The sequence below is a fragment of the Perna viridis genome, chromosome 9 (assembly GCF_037379345.1).
Source record: "Perna viridis isolate PV_CMFRI_1.1 ecotype Kerala chromosome 9, ASM3737934v1, whole genome shotgun sequence".
Lineage (NCBI taxonomy): Eukaryota > Metazoa > Mollusca > Bivalvia > Mytilida > Mytilidae > Perna > Perna viridis.
In genome coordinates, this window is record NC_142453.1 from 1355562 (window position 1) to 1370331 (window position 14770).

General features: G+C 31.1%; 1 protein-coding gene and 1 long non-coding RNA gene across 4 annotated transcripts; both read right to left on the reverse strand.

Moving 5' to 3' along the window:
* Nucleotides 1-478: 478 nt before the first annotated feature.
* Nucleotides 479-3439, reverse strand: LOC148606049 (uncharacterized). Its single transcript, XR_015915173.1, has 2 exons — nt 1165-3439; nt 479-514 (listed from the first exon to the last, which is right to left on the reverse strand). It is a non-coding gene; the product is annotated as an uncharacterized LOC148606049 (long non-coding RNA).
* Nucleotides 3440-5106: 1667 nt separating this feature from the next.
* On the reverse strand, nt 5107-9876 carry LOC148606050 (uncharacterized). 3 transcript variants are annotated; one of them, XM_088545251.1, is made up of 8 exons: nt 9733-9871; nt 9352-9430; nt 8543-8869; nt 8236-8351; nt 7614-7797; nt 7316-7408; nt 6919-6987; nt 5107-6441 (listed from the first exon to the last, which is right to left on the reverse strand). In XM_088545251.1, exons 1-8 carry the CDS (start codon nt 9820-9822, stop codon nt 6368-6370), a joined length of 1032 nt encoding a protein of 343 aa, XP_088401377.1. In that variant the 5' UTR covers nt 9823-9871; the 3' UTR covers nt 5107-6367. The 3 variants fall into 3 exon arrangements, with proteins under 3 accessions (XP_088401377.1, XP_088401378.1, XP_088401379.1); XM_088545252.1 differs by lacking the exon at nt 6919-6987 and having other exon boundaries at nt 9733-9876; XM_088545253.1 differs by lacking the exon at nt 8543-8869 and having other exon boundaries at nt 9733-9873.
* Nucleotides 9877-14770: the final 4894 nt, after the last annotated feature.

Below are 14770 nucleotides of genomic sequence, written 5' to 3' on the forward strand. Positions count from 1 at the left end.
GATTTAGAAAGTCACTATTGCTATATCGTTAGTATATTATTAATTGTAAGCATTTTACAAATATTAACAAACAAAACAGAGAGAAACCAAAAACGAAAAAGAAATCAAGAAGCCGCTTTGTAATATGGTCGAAAATCTATTTTTTCTGACACTATGAAAAGTTGCACTGTTGTTGTTGTTGTTGTGGTTCTTTTGTTTTCCTTCATTTGTTTGTGACGTCATCCCATATTTATAATTTATGTTGTAACACTAATATGACTTGTTACATACAAAACACATATAAGGCTTTCACGCGTAGCCTATTGAGCTAAACTCGGTAATTGTAAAAGTAATAAAAATTGTACAATGTTTTTAGTGTGAAGCATTATCAGCACCGAGCAATGATTTATTGTCTTTCCCATCATCATGACGACTGTTGAACATGTAATGCAAATAAAACAATCGAAGCAGTCAATGTGTCATATTCCTTTTCCACATAGGATTTTTGTTCTGTCACTAAACATCATGTAGAATCCTGATAAACCGAAATGTATAGATTGTTTAGTAAAAGTACCAAGCAACCTTGAACCCCTCTAAAAAATTATTGCGAATTGTAGATACAAACTTTTCGATACAGTTCGGTAGGTGTTCAGATTTACAATATGATATTGATAGAAATGGCCACTCGTGTATTTTACTGACCATTGAAAGTCTTCTCTCAATTTATTTTATACACAATTTAAAAAGGTCAATGTCTTTTGATTGTATGTTCCATATTGTTAAAAATAACAACAATTAACGCTATATTTGTAATCTGTTTTTAACTTAGTCAATGTGAATATAAAGGTTTGGTTGGTGACAGTGAACTCTTAATACGTTTTGTATGTATTGAACCGAAAAGATACGGATATTGTTTGTTTGTTTAAAACATTTCTATTTTGATAGTACTTCCCTTTTGTATGCATCAGGTTGGTTCTTAGTCTTATTTTATCAATTTCCAAATAGTCCTTTTTTATTATTTTTCGAAATGCAATCCGTTCCAGTTATTTGAAACATTACCGATAGAACACAACAACCTGGTTGACGGTCCCACTGGTGAAAGACGAACAGTAAACATTTATATTAAAAATGTCATGTTCACTTCGATTAGTAACCGTATGGCTTGAAATGAATAAGTATACTTACTTCCACTCAAATATTTGTATTTGTGGTCTAATCTTGTCCATAGCCCTGATTGGTCGGTCAAATAACACCATTTGTTTGAAATAAAAACAAAAATAAATAAAAAAACAATGGCATAATTGGGAAAATTAAAAAGGGTTATTGTGAAAATAAATCATAATTAGTTTGCTAGATAGAAATAATCAACATTTAGCTCAAATTTGAACGCTATCAATTTTAAAAAAAAACAGCTTTTATTGATATCAGAAAGTAATTTTGGTTAAAGTTATACGCTGCGGAATTAGATTTATTTCACCATATCCGTTCTTTTTCCCTGATATTATTTCTCGAGTCTCAGCCTATATAAAACTACAAAACTTAGACTGCTCAACATAAACACCCAGTATATTTATGTTACTTATGCAATATGCATGAAATATCATATCATTTTATCAGATTTTTTTATAAGACACTTTGATCATTTTGACGTCATTTAAAACATTACTTTTGACACACTTCTATTGTAACGTAAATATTGACCTAAAGTACCCCTTTACATGTCTTTTTGTAACAAGTGTACGCGATGTTTGAACTGCATGTAGCTAAATGTGTGAGTCCAATTGTATTTAGGTTTTATCTTGAAAAGGTTCCTGATTTTGCAAAATGTACCTAAAGCATACAGGTTGGTTTCATTTTTGTCTTGAAGGGAGAGCTTGTGTTGTCTTGGTATAATTTGATGTATAACATTCAGCAGTTTTCTTCCTCGTCAGGTTAAACTTTACCAAAACAGGACCATTTCGATGGTTTCCAATGATCCGATTTCAAGCTTGATATTTTGACTATTTATTTTGTGTATTGCTAAGTGTTCATCATTTAGGTATTTATGTCAATATCTTTTTAGGTTTAGTGAAATATCTGCTTCCTACTTTGATATAAATGAGGACATTTAAAGAGGTTCTTATTTCTTTTTGTTTGATGAGGTCTAATTTATGAAGTGGAAACTATAATATGATAACTTGTTAACCGTTGTTTTTCTTTATCTGACAGTGTTGGAAATTATTAATACTTTAATGAACCTATGATGTACATAATTGCTCCAGTAAGCTTTGCCTAAGTATTGTTGACGAAAAAATATCAATATTTATTGTTTGATCAAATCTTGATTATATCATATTTTGACCTTTTAGACGTCATATATCAGCTAAGTTTTATCAATTTTGACCGAATCAACTTTTTGTTGACATGGTGTATCAAAATCTGTCATATGATGTAAATATACAAGACGTTTGGATGTTGTATATACCATTAGGTTCAAAGTATGCCACTGTTTTTAATTTGTGCTTTCATTTTTGATACTTTAGAAAATAGGGACCTTTAAATGTCACGTGTCAAAAAAAATTGACGACATTTAACACTCAGAATAAGATTTAAAAACCTACCAAATATTCAAAGTAAAAGGTACGTATGATTTTGAATGTTAGTTAAGTGATCTCGAGAGACAGAACCTTTTTTCCGTTTGCAATTTTATGTTTTATCTTTTTACCTTCGTATATTAGATAATCTTCGTTTAAAGACTTTTGATTAATTCATAGTAAACCCCTTTGTAAAATGACAATTTCATAAAGTTTGCATAAGTTGCAAAGTTTGGAGCATTTTAAATTGCATTGTAATAATATAATTTAAATACAAAATAATTAAATGATTTAAAATAAAAAAAACTTAACAGAGAAAAAAACACACAACAAATATAAAGAAACCCAGAAAAATCGAAAAGATAAATACAAAACAAATCAGTCGTGCAATGTAATATTTGTGTAGATATGGTCGGAATCGGTATCTGAGAGGAAAATGGATCTTTGACAATTTCAACACTATTTTTTTGTATAATGACTCATGCTTGCATGTGTTAAGCAAATAATAGTTCCCAGGTGGTCATCAAAATCAAAGATTAATAAATTGTTTAAACACAACTTTCAACTTCTGTTGTAGTTTGGTCACGATATCTACATTTTAAGTACTTTATGAAAATTATTAGTTTTGTAACGTTTAAAACCACTAATAAACGCATTCATTTAAATGCTTTACAAAGTCAAAAGACAAGTTTAAGATCTGTAATGACGTGTCCTTTACAAAATATATCATACTTGGTATGGGAGTGACAATTTACCGACTGAACAGATAGGTTTCTTTTTTTTCTAAATTACTACATACAAAATGTTAACACGAACATTCTACTTCTGTATATAATTTTTCGAAATCCCCAAGATTTTTAAAAATAGAAAATCAGATTCTCATTATGGCTATTAACTGCACGCATTTTACAAATAATAACAAACATAAAAGACAGAAAATGGTGCGGAAAAAAACACAAAAAAACAAAAGAACATGAAAGAGAAAAGAAAATACAAAACAAAAAGAAGTACCCGTTTAAAGAACATTGAAAAGATATTATTTTTTTTTCTGACACAACTTATCTACAAAATGTTGGATTGTTGTTGTCACGATCCACGAGTTCATGATGATGACCATAAAATGACTGTAGTGATGACTTCAATCTTGAAGCAACATACTTGTAACCGTGTTTCAAAAACCTAATTGTAAGAGCTCTAGCGCGATATAAAAAGTATGTGTAGTTACGACAAGCTCTGGCATAACGCATGCGTTGTGATATGAACACTCCGTAAACATATTGAGAAATGACAATTTGATATCGATATATATATATATATATATATATATATAGCCTAGCTGGCCGAGTGGTCTAGGGCGCTGGACTTAGTGCAGGCGGTGTTCCCATAGATGTCACAGAGGTACGAGTTCGAGTCCCGCGGAGGGAACGACCAAAAATTTGCATCGCAAATTTGACAGTTCTAACATCGTTGGGAATTTTTCAGACCCTTCTATAAGTTAATGTTACCTTCCCTGTATCAATTTGATCCGATGGAGCAGTGTAGCGAATAGAGTCGTCACATTCTGAGACGTTATATATATATATATATATATATATATATATATATATAAGACAAACGAGATTTGATTTGAATTTCAATATTTTACACTGTATAGTAATACTTTACCCATAAGAATAATTCGAAAGTATAGTCGCCCGAAACGGCAAAGTGTCCCGTTATACAGAGACCTGATTGGGAACTTGTCGAAAAATACCAACTCTCCTGATCATATTCTAATAAACATGCGTTATGCATAAAAATTGCAAAATGAAGAAAGTATTTCGATGACGAGAAATGATTCCTTTATGAAGAGGTCTGATGTGGTTATTTGAAGTTTTCCAAAAGGAAGTCAAATTTATACATCCACCGAACTTGACGAGAATCGCATAATCTTTGTGGGGATGATACTTCAAACAACTTGCCAAGGTGATGTATAAATATGTATAATCGACAACAAAGTCATAAATTTAAAATGAAATCTAAATGATAAACGACGCATCATATGATCTGACCACGCTTAACATCACATACAGTTGAATATAGCTAATTAACCTATTTAACGTTTGTTTTGAAATGTAAGATAGACATGACACAGTATATCTAACTTATTATCGTAATACCCAACTACTGCCCATGAAAAGCTGTTCATAAAAAAAAAAAAAAAAACACGCGTATTAGAAAAACACATAACATAACATTCTTTTGATTTACGCTCAATTTTGGTCTCTATTTGTTTCTAAAACCAGGTCATTGTAGTCATCTTTTAGCAACATAACCCTGTTTCAGAAGCCTATTGGTTAGAGTTCTAGCGCAATCCAACTTCATATATTTGATAAAAAATCTTGAGATGTTTACACCAATTATTATAATATCAAAATATGCAATTTTTTTATTGTAGAACTTAGGCCGATATTGTATTGCGTCGTCGAATTTTGTTGTATTTTCTGTTCAGAGATATAATATGGGTGACAAAAATTGAAGACAGTCATTTCGAAGTCAATTAATGATTACAAACACATGCAAAATACTTTAATATTTTAATATGCTGTACACATGATAGGCGTAACCTGTCAGCATTAAAATCAAACATGTAGGAAGATCTTTATCAAAATATTTCTTGTATACAAGTAGTACTCAAAACCAAAATTATCGAACTAGGAAACCAAATTCATCACCGAGAGGTTTTATCAGATGCAATGCAAAGAATAAAGCCTCTATGTTATACAATTTTTTTTTTAAATTTGGATAACTGCAATTTTTCATCGAGTTGCTCATTTGCTTTTGTTACTTTGTAAGTATGATTTTAGTTACTCTATATGATTTGTTGTGTATGTCTGTTTTCCGTGTCTGGTTTTTGTTCTTTTGATTACCTCTAAAACCTTGGTTCCCTTGATTACTCTTCCATAAATAGGATAGACAAAATGCGATGTATTCGGGGTATAACAAGTCTGACTACTGGGTTGGTAAATACCCTCAGGAACCTCAGGTTCACCAGCAGCGGTGTCGAGAATAAAGAGAAAAATCCTTATTTCAATCATACAAACATGACATAAGTAGAAACAAATATAGATGTACAATTGTTACTATTGCCATCCATGGCTATATATTGAGCAAAATTCGCATAATTTAATTCTTTTCAACAAAAGACAATACACAATTATTTACATATTAAACATATTGAACACACATGTCACTATTTATGGCACTAGTAGAAACTTATTTGATCAAATATTGTTTATTACATGCATAAGTGTCATTACGACTGCGGTGCTTTTTTTACAAGAATACATGGAATATTATTGAATCACTATCTGAGAACGAAGGTACTGCCCAGAATTTCTTGGGCAGGGCTACTGTAACGGGCTTTATTAAAATGATCTCTTTTTGGACTTAACTTTTGTTTTTTTTTAAATGGGTTATCGGTCTATCACGGTCTTTGGTATGAGAGAGATTCCCTGTCAATTTTTGAAGCCCCATGGGTAGCCTTGAGCTGGCATTTATAATTCCTGTCACCACATCTATTCTATTCATTTTGCACTTGTATATAAAATGAACATTAAAGTATTTAATATTAACCCCACACTCAACCGATTTCCAAACTTTGTTCCACCGTTGATTCTGACCACATAGTTAAAAAGAACTAAAATCGATCTGTATAAATACACAGGTCATCAAAAAAACTGCCCCGAAAAGCAGTCTGGTGATTGATTCAGCAGCAACTATAAGTGTAGTTTTCAGTTTGCTATCAACCATAGCACGGAGCTGTCGTCGGTAATTTAGGAAGGTAGAAGTTGTTTGCTCGACTGAGTATCTGATTTATAACCATAATTATGTATGGGTCTGGGGATATCTACAATTAAAGAAAAAAATCTTAGCTAAATGCAAACAGTTCCACTTAAATGGAATTGAAAACCCATTATACTGATAAAACGAACATATAGCAGACAAGGAAATATCTTCGTGACTTTGTTTCATGTCTTCTTACCGATTACGTTTGTGGACCCACGGTTTTTAACGTACCCGCTCATTCCGCCCAAGTCAACACAAGCTATCTAAAGATAGACAGGACACTTTATTCCCTGTATCTTAAAATAAACACAAAAACCTTTTACACCATTCATGCTTTTATTATGTAATTATATGAATGTGTTTTGAGCTTTATTCTATTTTCACAATGTGTTTACTTAAAATGACATATGATATTGATCTACATGAATATGAGTTCATGTTTTGCAAGAAAAAAACATATACACAATTGTAGAGTTTTTTTGTTATAAAACACGTGTTGGTCAAGGTCGAAGAGGAACAAAATCGATGCTTAACTTACATGTTTCTTCCGACAAAGTCCCTGCAAATGGTATATCGTTTCTTGCTTTAAGAACGGTTCTATATTTTGCTGAAGAATAATATTTGAAATGGTTTATACTTAGGAATCCACACTAAAATAATTCGATAAAATATACCCTATGTCCGGCTAATTATTCATAATAAATTGTAACATTGAAAATAAAAGAAACTAAAAAATCATTACAATTCCGATATTCCAAATAAGTACAAATGTAAAAAAGAAAAAAATAAGACTGTTTTTCGAATCTTTTGAAAGATCAATATTATTATTGGTAAATGTCATATCATTGCATGTTTTTTTCCCTTTGACAAATGTTCTAATTCATATCTTTTTCCATAAATATATGCAATGTTATCGTGATAAATGTAGGGTTTACCTCTTTTAACACAACCAATAGCCAAAGCTCCAATAATCAGTAATATAAGTATTCCAGTACATCCCCCAATAACAAACGGGAAACTAGAAAAGCCTAAAACAAATAACAATACAATCAAGATACAGAAATCAATGCGTTGTGTATACATCCGAAGCGTCATGATCACTCTTTGTTCAAGTTTACATGCATTATTTGTTTTAATCTCTTGTTAATATTTCACATGAAAAGTTACACTTAAACACAACAGGATATTAAGAACATATCATGATTTTAAAATCATATATAAAGAAATTGATACCTTGTTCCATTTTACATTCCACGAGTTCATCAATTACAACAACATCGTGCCCGGCTGATCTACATTCTACTTTTAATCTATGGGACCCTTCTTTAGAAATGACAAATCGTTTTCTGTAGTTTATATCTTTCATTATATCTTTGGTGGAAATTTCGTCTGCAACGTCTATTTCTATATGTTGATCCTTTAAGTATAAGAATGTTAATTGCTCACATGTTCCCGGATGTCGTAAGTTGAACTTTAATTCAATGTAATCATATTTCCCTTTGTTTTAATATGTTAAGGGAAAAAATTAGCCGTGTAAATAGTATGAACCAACTTAAACTTCCCAAAAAAATCAGTAAGCCAATCAAATTAAAGGTTTAAAGAATGAATATGTTGTTTTCCTGGTTAAATCGGGTCATGGTTATCCTTGATTTCTGTTGTTGGCGTTTTAAACCTTGTTCAATCGGTTTCGAACGTTTGATGTTTCAAGTTGAAATTAATAACTAGTGTGCTATATTATTCAATTAAAGGATCAACCGCTAAATGACAAAATAATAATAATAATAATAATAATAATAATAATAATAATAATAATAATATTTATAATTATAAAAACAAGGATTTTTTGAAGCGTTACCTGAAAGACAGTAGTACAATTTGGTGTAGATGAAACATTATGTAAGGTGAAGTTTAGGTATAAAACATCATCCCACTCTTCAATGCGATATTTAGTCATATCTTTGGAAGGTAATGCTGGAATAATAATAATAAAATATTGTATTGTTTTCTGTTATTAGCAATAGCAGTATCACATGTAAAACTTCTTCACTTAGTCAAGTTTTTTTGGTTTTTTTTGTTCAGTTTTACCTTATATAAAGTGGACAATAAATAATTGATCTTTTAAGATTTCCTTAAAAGTTCATTCAATATGATATGTTTCTTACCAACAATTTCTGAATAGCTGATATTTATATAACTTTCCAAGAAATTCATCCCACAAGTACACCTGTATTGATAGGATAAATCGGCTAGGGTTACATTTCGAACTATCAATGAGATTGATCGATCATCCGAATTAGCGTTTGGCATTGTATATTTTTCTGACGTCGATGTTCCATTCACAGCCAGTGTAGATGGTTCAGTATCAGCTGGACCCCCCATCCAGTACTTAGCGTTTTTATGGACACACGTTGTTCCCACACATGTAAGTATGATGTCTTGGCCCAATATTACGGGCTTAGTTGTCAGTTTCAAAGAAATTTTCGGTTTATCTGTAATATATACACATTGTTTTTGAGTTAAAGTTGATAGTGGGTGAATAATTTTAACTATTACGAGTCTTATACTTTCAGTGGTTAAATCCTAAGCATGTTTACTTATAGTCCTACGTTTGGGTTTCATAATAGTTTTACAAAGTGGGCATACACATGTTTACGGTTTGTTTTTATACATTGTAAATAAAAACATTGACTTTAGATAACATGCAATACTATACAGGGATTGATATATATAATTTTTGTAAAATGAGAACAATAGTTTTTTGTTCTATCTGACAATATTTTAATGCTATATTTTTATTTTCTATTCCAGTTTGTTTATATTACGCAATATATTTTCACGTAGCGAAGTCTTTAATTTCGTGGCAAATTCTTATGCATTGATGTATAATGCGCATCCTCATCTTCTGGAAATAATTTCTATGCAAAAATGTGCGCATAATACACACCAAAATACGGTACATTTACAAACTTACTTGCTGAGACCAGTAATAGATGTAATAGATGTGTAAATGTTAAAACAATCAACACGATGTTCTTCATTCTTGATGATTTCTGTGAAATATAACATAAAGATTAGCGTTTAGGTAAAGAGTGTCGGGTAGTAAGTGAAGTCTTAGCGAGCTTTTAGTGTTTTTTTGTACGAGAGACGATATGTGGACGTAATATATTATTAATAAAAATGATCCAATTAATGTAATTAAAAACAAACAAACCGTCCATTTGTTTCCATCAAATTGATTCGTCTGAAAAATAATTATATATTCATCTTAAGTAAACGATTCAAAGCATTTCAGTATATAACAGGAATAGCATATCAATTGATAAATAAGAAGGCTAGAAAGGATTTTACTAACCTTATCCGATGGTAGATGCACTGTGCTATGATTTTGTATACAACAGATTATGTATTTATATGTACTGTTATCTAAACAGGGAATCCCCATTTAATTTTTCAATTTTCTGTCGTTAATTTTGTACGGCATACAGGAAGGCTATTGGTGTGCCTTTAAAGATATATGATAGATATAGTATACTTGAAATACGAAGTGACAGGTGCTATTTTTCTATATGTTAATGCCAGTCTATACACACAGACTAAATGCACTATTATCGATATGTAAAAATGACGTATTGAAATCTAGGGAGGAAGTTGTAAATTTCATGAAGTGTTGGTGCTTTTCCGAAGCATATACATGTATGTGTTTCGTAATACATGTAGTTCTATGCTTACATCTTAAAATAGTATCTTTGATGATTTAATGTACTAGAGAAAAGATAAAGTGTATGTAAATTACCAACACTTTATTTTAAATGTTTCATAATTTCCGAGTTATATTTGTTCTCAGATAATAATAGATTATAATATGTCTATGCATCTTTACATATTATTTTACTTCTAGTGAATAGGTAGGTGTAGTTAAATTAAAACGAAATGTCTCCCATATAGTTTAAATGCATTTTTCATTTCATAACCGTCACATAAATCAAGATGTGTTGAAATAAATAAAAGATGTTTCAATGTGCAGAACGGACCGTCTTTGTTCAGCTAACATTTCCAACGCTCAGTTTCATCCCTTTTGATATCGTCCAAAACATTTCAAATTATGGTAAATTATTTGCTTTGTTTCATAGTTGTATTCTTTCAGGTATACCCGGAATCGATGTAAAATTGCTGTCATGTAGAGTGCATTGAACAATTCACACGAGGAAAAATATACAATACACTGTTCGACTTGAAAACAGTTAGTGCAGCTGATCAGTTGATATTCCCGCTGCACGCGGACAGCATGATTATCATGTAAATCCCAATTTTCAAGCGAAGGGGCCATAAAAGGCAAAAATCTGGAAACTCTGTCCTTAAATTTTATTTTTCAAAAAAATGTTTTTCATCAAAAATAGGTTTAGCTGTATTAATGAAAAGATGTACTATATGTATTATAATATAAAATTAGTAACAACTCAATAAACAAAACTAAACAGATACTAGTTCAATGATTCAATTGGAAGGAAATAGTTACATTTGTCAGTAAAAAAAACAAATAAGATAATTTATCAAATAGCTAACGTTATCCATCCGTTAATACAAATAATTACCAAAGTATGTTATCATCATAAGCCATTTAAATAGATTTTAAACAATATTAGCTAAGTATTGAAAAAAAAAATCATCGAAACAATACGAAAAATAATTGTGGCCTAAAATAACGATTTGACAGATAAATTGTCAAATGTTTGGTAGTTTGCCACCAGGATAAAAAATATATATTTCCCAAATGACTTACATAAACATCATAAACATATATCTCGGATATCTTAAAATGTAAATAAGTTGATTGACACTAACATGTTTGTAAAAAATGCACATAAAATGATAAAATTACTTCAAAAGTAAGAAGTTCACATATAACACTATCAAAATAGATGCATGTTACATTTTGTAACACAAGGATAAAATGATATGTCAACATTTGTAGAGCGTAAACATTTGTTGCATGACAAACCATTTTTCAATATATCAACAACCATTGTATTTGATTGCGTTATAGATACTTAATATTCATCACACAAATATTTATAATTTTGGCTTTTCAATGTGGTGTCATCTTGGTTCATATTTTTGTTCGACCAAATGAAGACATTGTTTAAAAGGTTATTGATGAGTTATATGTACAAGCGTCAAAAGCAGTTAACAGAATTTGTCAAACTTATAAACTGTGGAAAAAATTTCATTTGTACCAGCGATATCAAAACATGTAAATTATCCAAACGAAACTTCATTTTTTTCCAATTAAATTAAAAGAAGCTTAAATGACACCATTATGTAAGAGAAATAATCCATTCACGAAAAATAATTAAAGACCTGTATAATCAGAACAATTTTCTACTTTCTTTGAGCCCATTTTGATAACTTTGATATATCGTTAGCAGAGGTCAAGAATATAATACATTTTTTCTTCGTTTTCTGAAAGAATAGACAGGTCATAAGTAATAACAAATATGTAGCACAAAGGTTAAAATAATAACAAATAATGAACATAAGGTTTAACTACCTGCCGCATGGAATTTGTAAGTGATCAAAATATAGCTTGGATAAAAAAAGATAATTACCTTTAATTATCATATGCGTCAGTGCGCAAAACAACAAATACACATTTGCACTTGTATTAGGAACTTCTTTTGTTTAATATATTTATAAATTGGATTTCATCTGTCAACAGAAAAGGAATTTATATTGCAAGGCGGATGGTAATACATTGTCATTTCATTCACTAGACTATAATGGAATTATAAATATCCTTCGGACTGAGAGCAATGTTTTGGTTTACTGGATCCAAGTAAATAATATGCAGGGAAACCCTGATAAGTTTAAAGTCATAGCAGAAGGCAAAAAGCATCCGACAAGTTTCATACTTTTGATATTGGGTCGGCTAAGATCAGCTGTAATGAAAGAGTAAGGCTACTTGATTTTGTTATTGACCTGAAACTATATTTTGATTTTCATATTCAAAATCTATGTAAACAGGCAGTATATAAGTTAAATAATCTAGAAAGAACAGAAGAACCTAAGTAATAAAATAGACAAACTATTGTTTCATACATGTATACAGTGAATTTGTTTTAAATTTGTGTCAACTGCCATGACACTTCTGTTCAGCAGAGAATATGATATATACAAATACAGGAAAATCATTGATAGTATATTCAGATTTTGGCCAACGCATGAAGATTTATCAATAAAAACACATATGTTAAAATATTTATTAAAAGAACAAAACATAGGCCGTTGAAACTTTTTTTTAGAATTGAATGAATTGGCACCACCTTTATTATCTAACTTAATGAAAATGAAATCTCACAAATTTAATTTTAGAATTTATAATTTATAACTAATTCCTGGTGTAAAACATCAAATAATGGTAATAAATCATTCAGGTATGCAGCTGAAGCTCTTTGGAGCCTTCATATTCTTTCAGAACAACAACACATTTTAATGAATTTAAAAAAAAAACCAGCTATCCTTTTAGAGTTGAACAGAATACTCCTTTTTTGTTAGATGTTAATTTCAAATTTTACTAATTGAGTGAGATGTTCAACGTAACGTGTTAGCCTAGTGTTTTTAGTTTGCATTTGCTTAATAATACAAACCAGTTAAAATTTTCACATATGTTTATAGCTTGTATATAAAGTTTTGTCGGTTCAAAAGCCCATGAGAGCGTATGTTTACTGTCATATGTCCTACTTACTATAGATAAAGTATTTTTTCATATAAATCCCATTGCTTTACGTAATAAATTTCGAGTTTCTGTGGAGTTCGCAGCTTTGGTTGACAAGTCCAGAATTTAGACGGGTACCACCGTGTTTCCATGTTCCTTAAAGACAGAGTCCGTTTTGCCCGATATGAATTCTCGAAATTACTTTGCATCTGTATCTAAAAAGAGGTTAGGTGTGTAGGAGGAGTAAAAGGAGTAACGGATATAAAATGGCTGTCCCTTTGCGTAAAGGAAGGTTAGAAGAGTGATGGGAGGACGAGAGAAAAGAGCAACTGGCTACCCTATCATAATATTCTACTCATTTTGAGTGAAAATGTAACGACATTTGACTATGCCGATGATACGTCGATGTTTTCTTCATATCTTGATCTACACTTAGAAATCGATGGTAAAGGAAAACTATTGACCAAACTTTACAACAAACGTGATGACTTTTCATTCAGAATTGTCAACTTTCCTTTCATCTGTGACAACATCCCTTCGGGTCCTGCGTATGGCGTGTTCATATCACAACTCATACGCTATGTCAGAGCTTGCCGAAATTACGCAGACTTTTTGTATCGCGCTAGAACTCTAACAAATAGTCTTCTGGAATAGGGTTATGTTGCTACAAGATTGAAGTCATTACTACAGAAATTTTATGGTCGTCATCATGAACTCGTTGATCGTTATGATGTATCCATCAGAACCATGAAAACTGATTGATTCCACGGGTCATGGTTTGCCTTTCCTCGTTTGTCTACCCCGGACCTGACTTTTAATAGGAACTCGGCGGGTGTTTCTAAAAAAGCAGAGGACGCTTACCCTACCGGTGCATCTGGCTCATGCTCCCAGTTTTAAGTGGAGTCCGAGTTGCTCATTTACTTTAGCTACTTTGTATGTATGATTTTTGTCACTTTGTGTTCTTTGTTGTGTATGTCTGTTTTCCATATCTGGTCTTTGTCCTTGGATAACATTCTCTTGATTACCGCTATAACCTTGGTTCCCTTGATTACTCTTCTGATATCATTAATGTCTCGACAAATTGGACTATGAGAAACATCAGAGCCACAGCTTCATAAGTTGAAACAATCAATCAAGAACTACTTACGCCATTTCTGAAACTGGTTACTTGCGATAGAATGGTGTCGATTTGTTCATGTTTCATTCACAGACATTGGTGATGCTCAAACTTTATTCTTCATTAAAAAGAAACAATGCCAATATCAATCAAACATATCAAACCGCTACGGTATGTAATATTCCTATTAAGCTCTCGTTAAAGCTTTTTATACAACTCACTCATTTACGAATGTTATCATGAAAACAGTTGTTGTAAGCCACATCATGCTCCTTCGATGTCAATAGAATTGTCATTGCACAAACACTTATACCACTTCATAAATTAAAATTGAAATAAGTTCATCATATAATATTTGATTAAAAAAAAACCATTTAATGCACATTATTTTCAGTAGTATATAATTATTGATTTAATATTTCATTGCCCAATGAAACAGACCTCGAATATTAAAATAGGGACAACTTATACCTAAAGCAAATTATTTATTAGTACAGTGGGATCAAGGGCCCAGCATTAGAAGGCTTAAAAGACTATATCTGACCAGGTGAGCGATTCAGG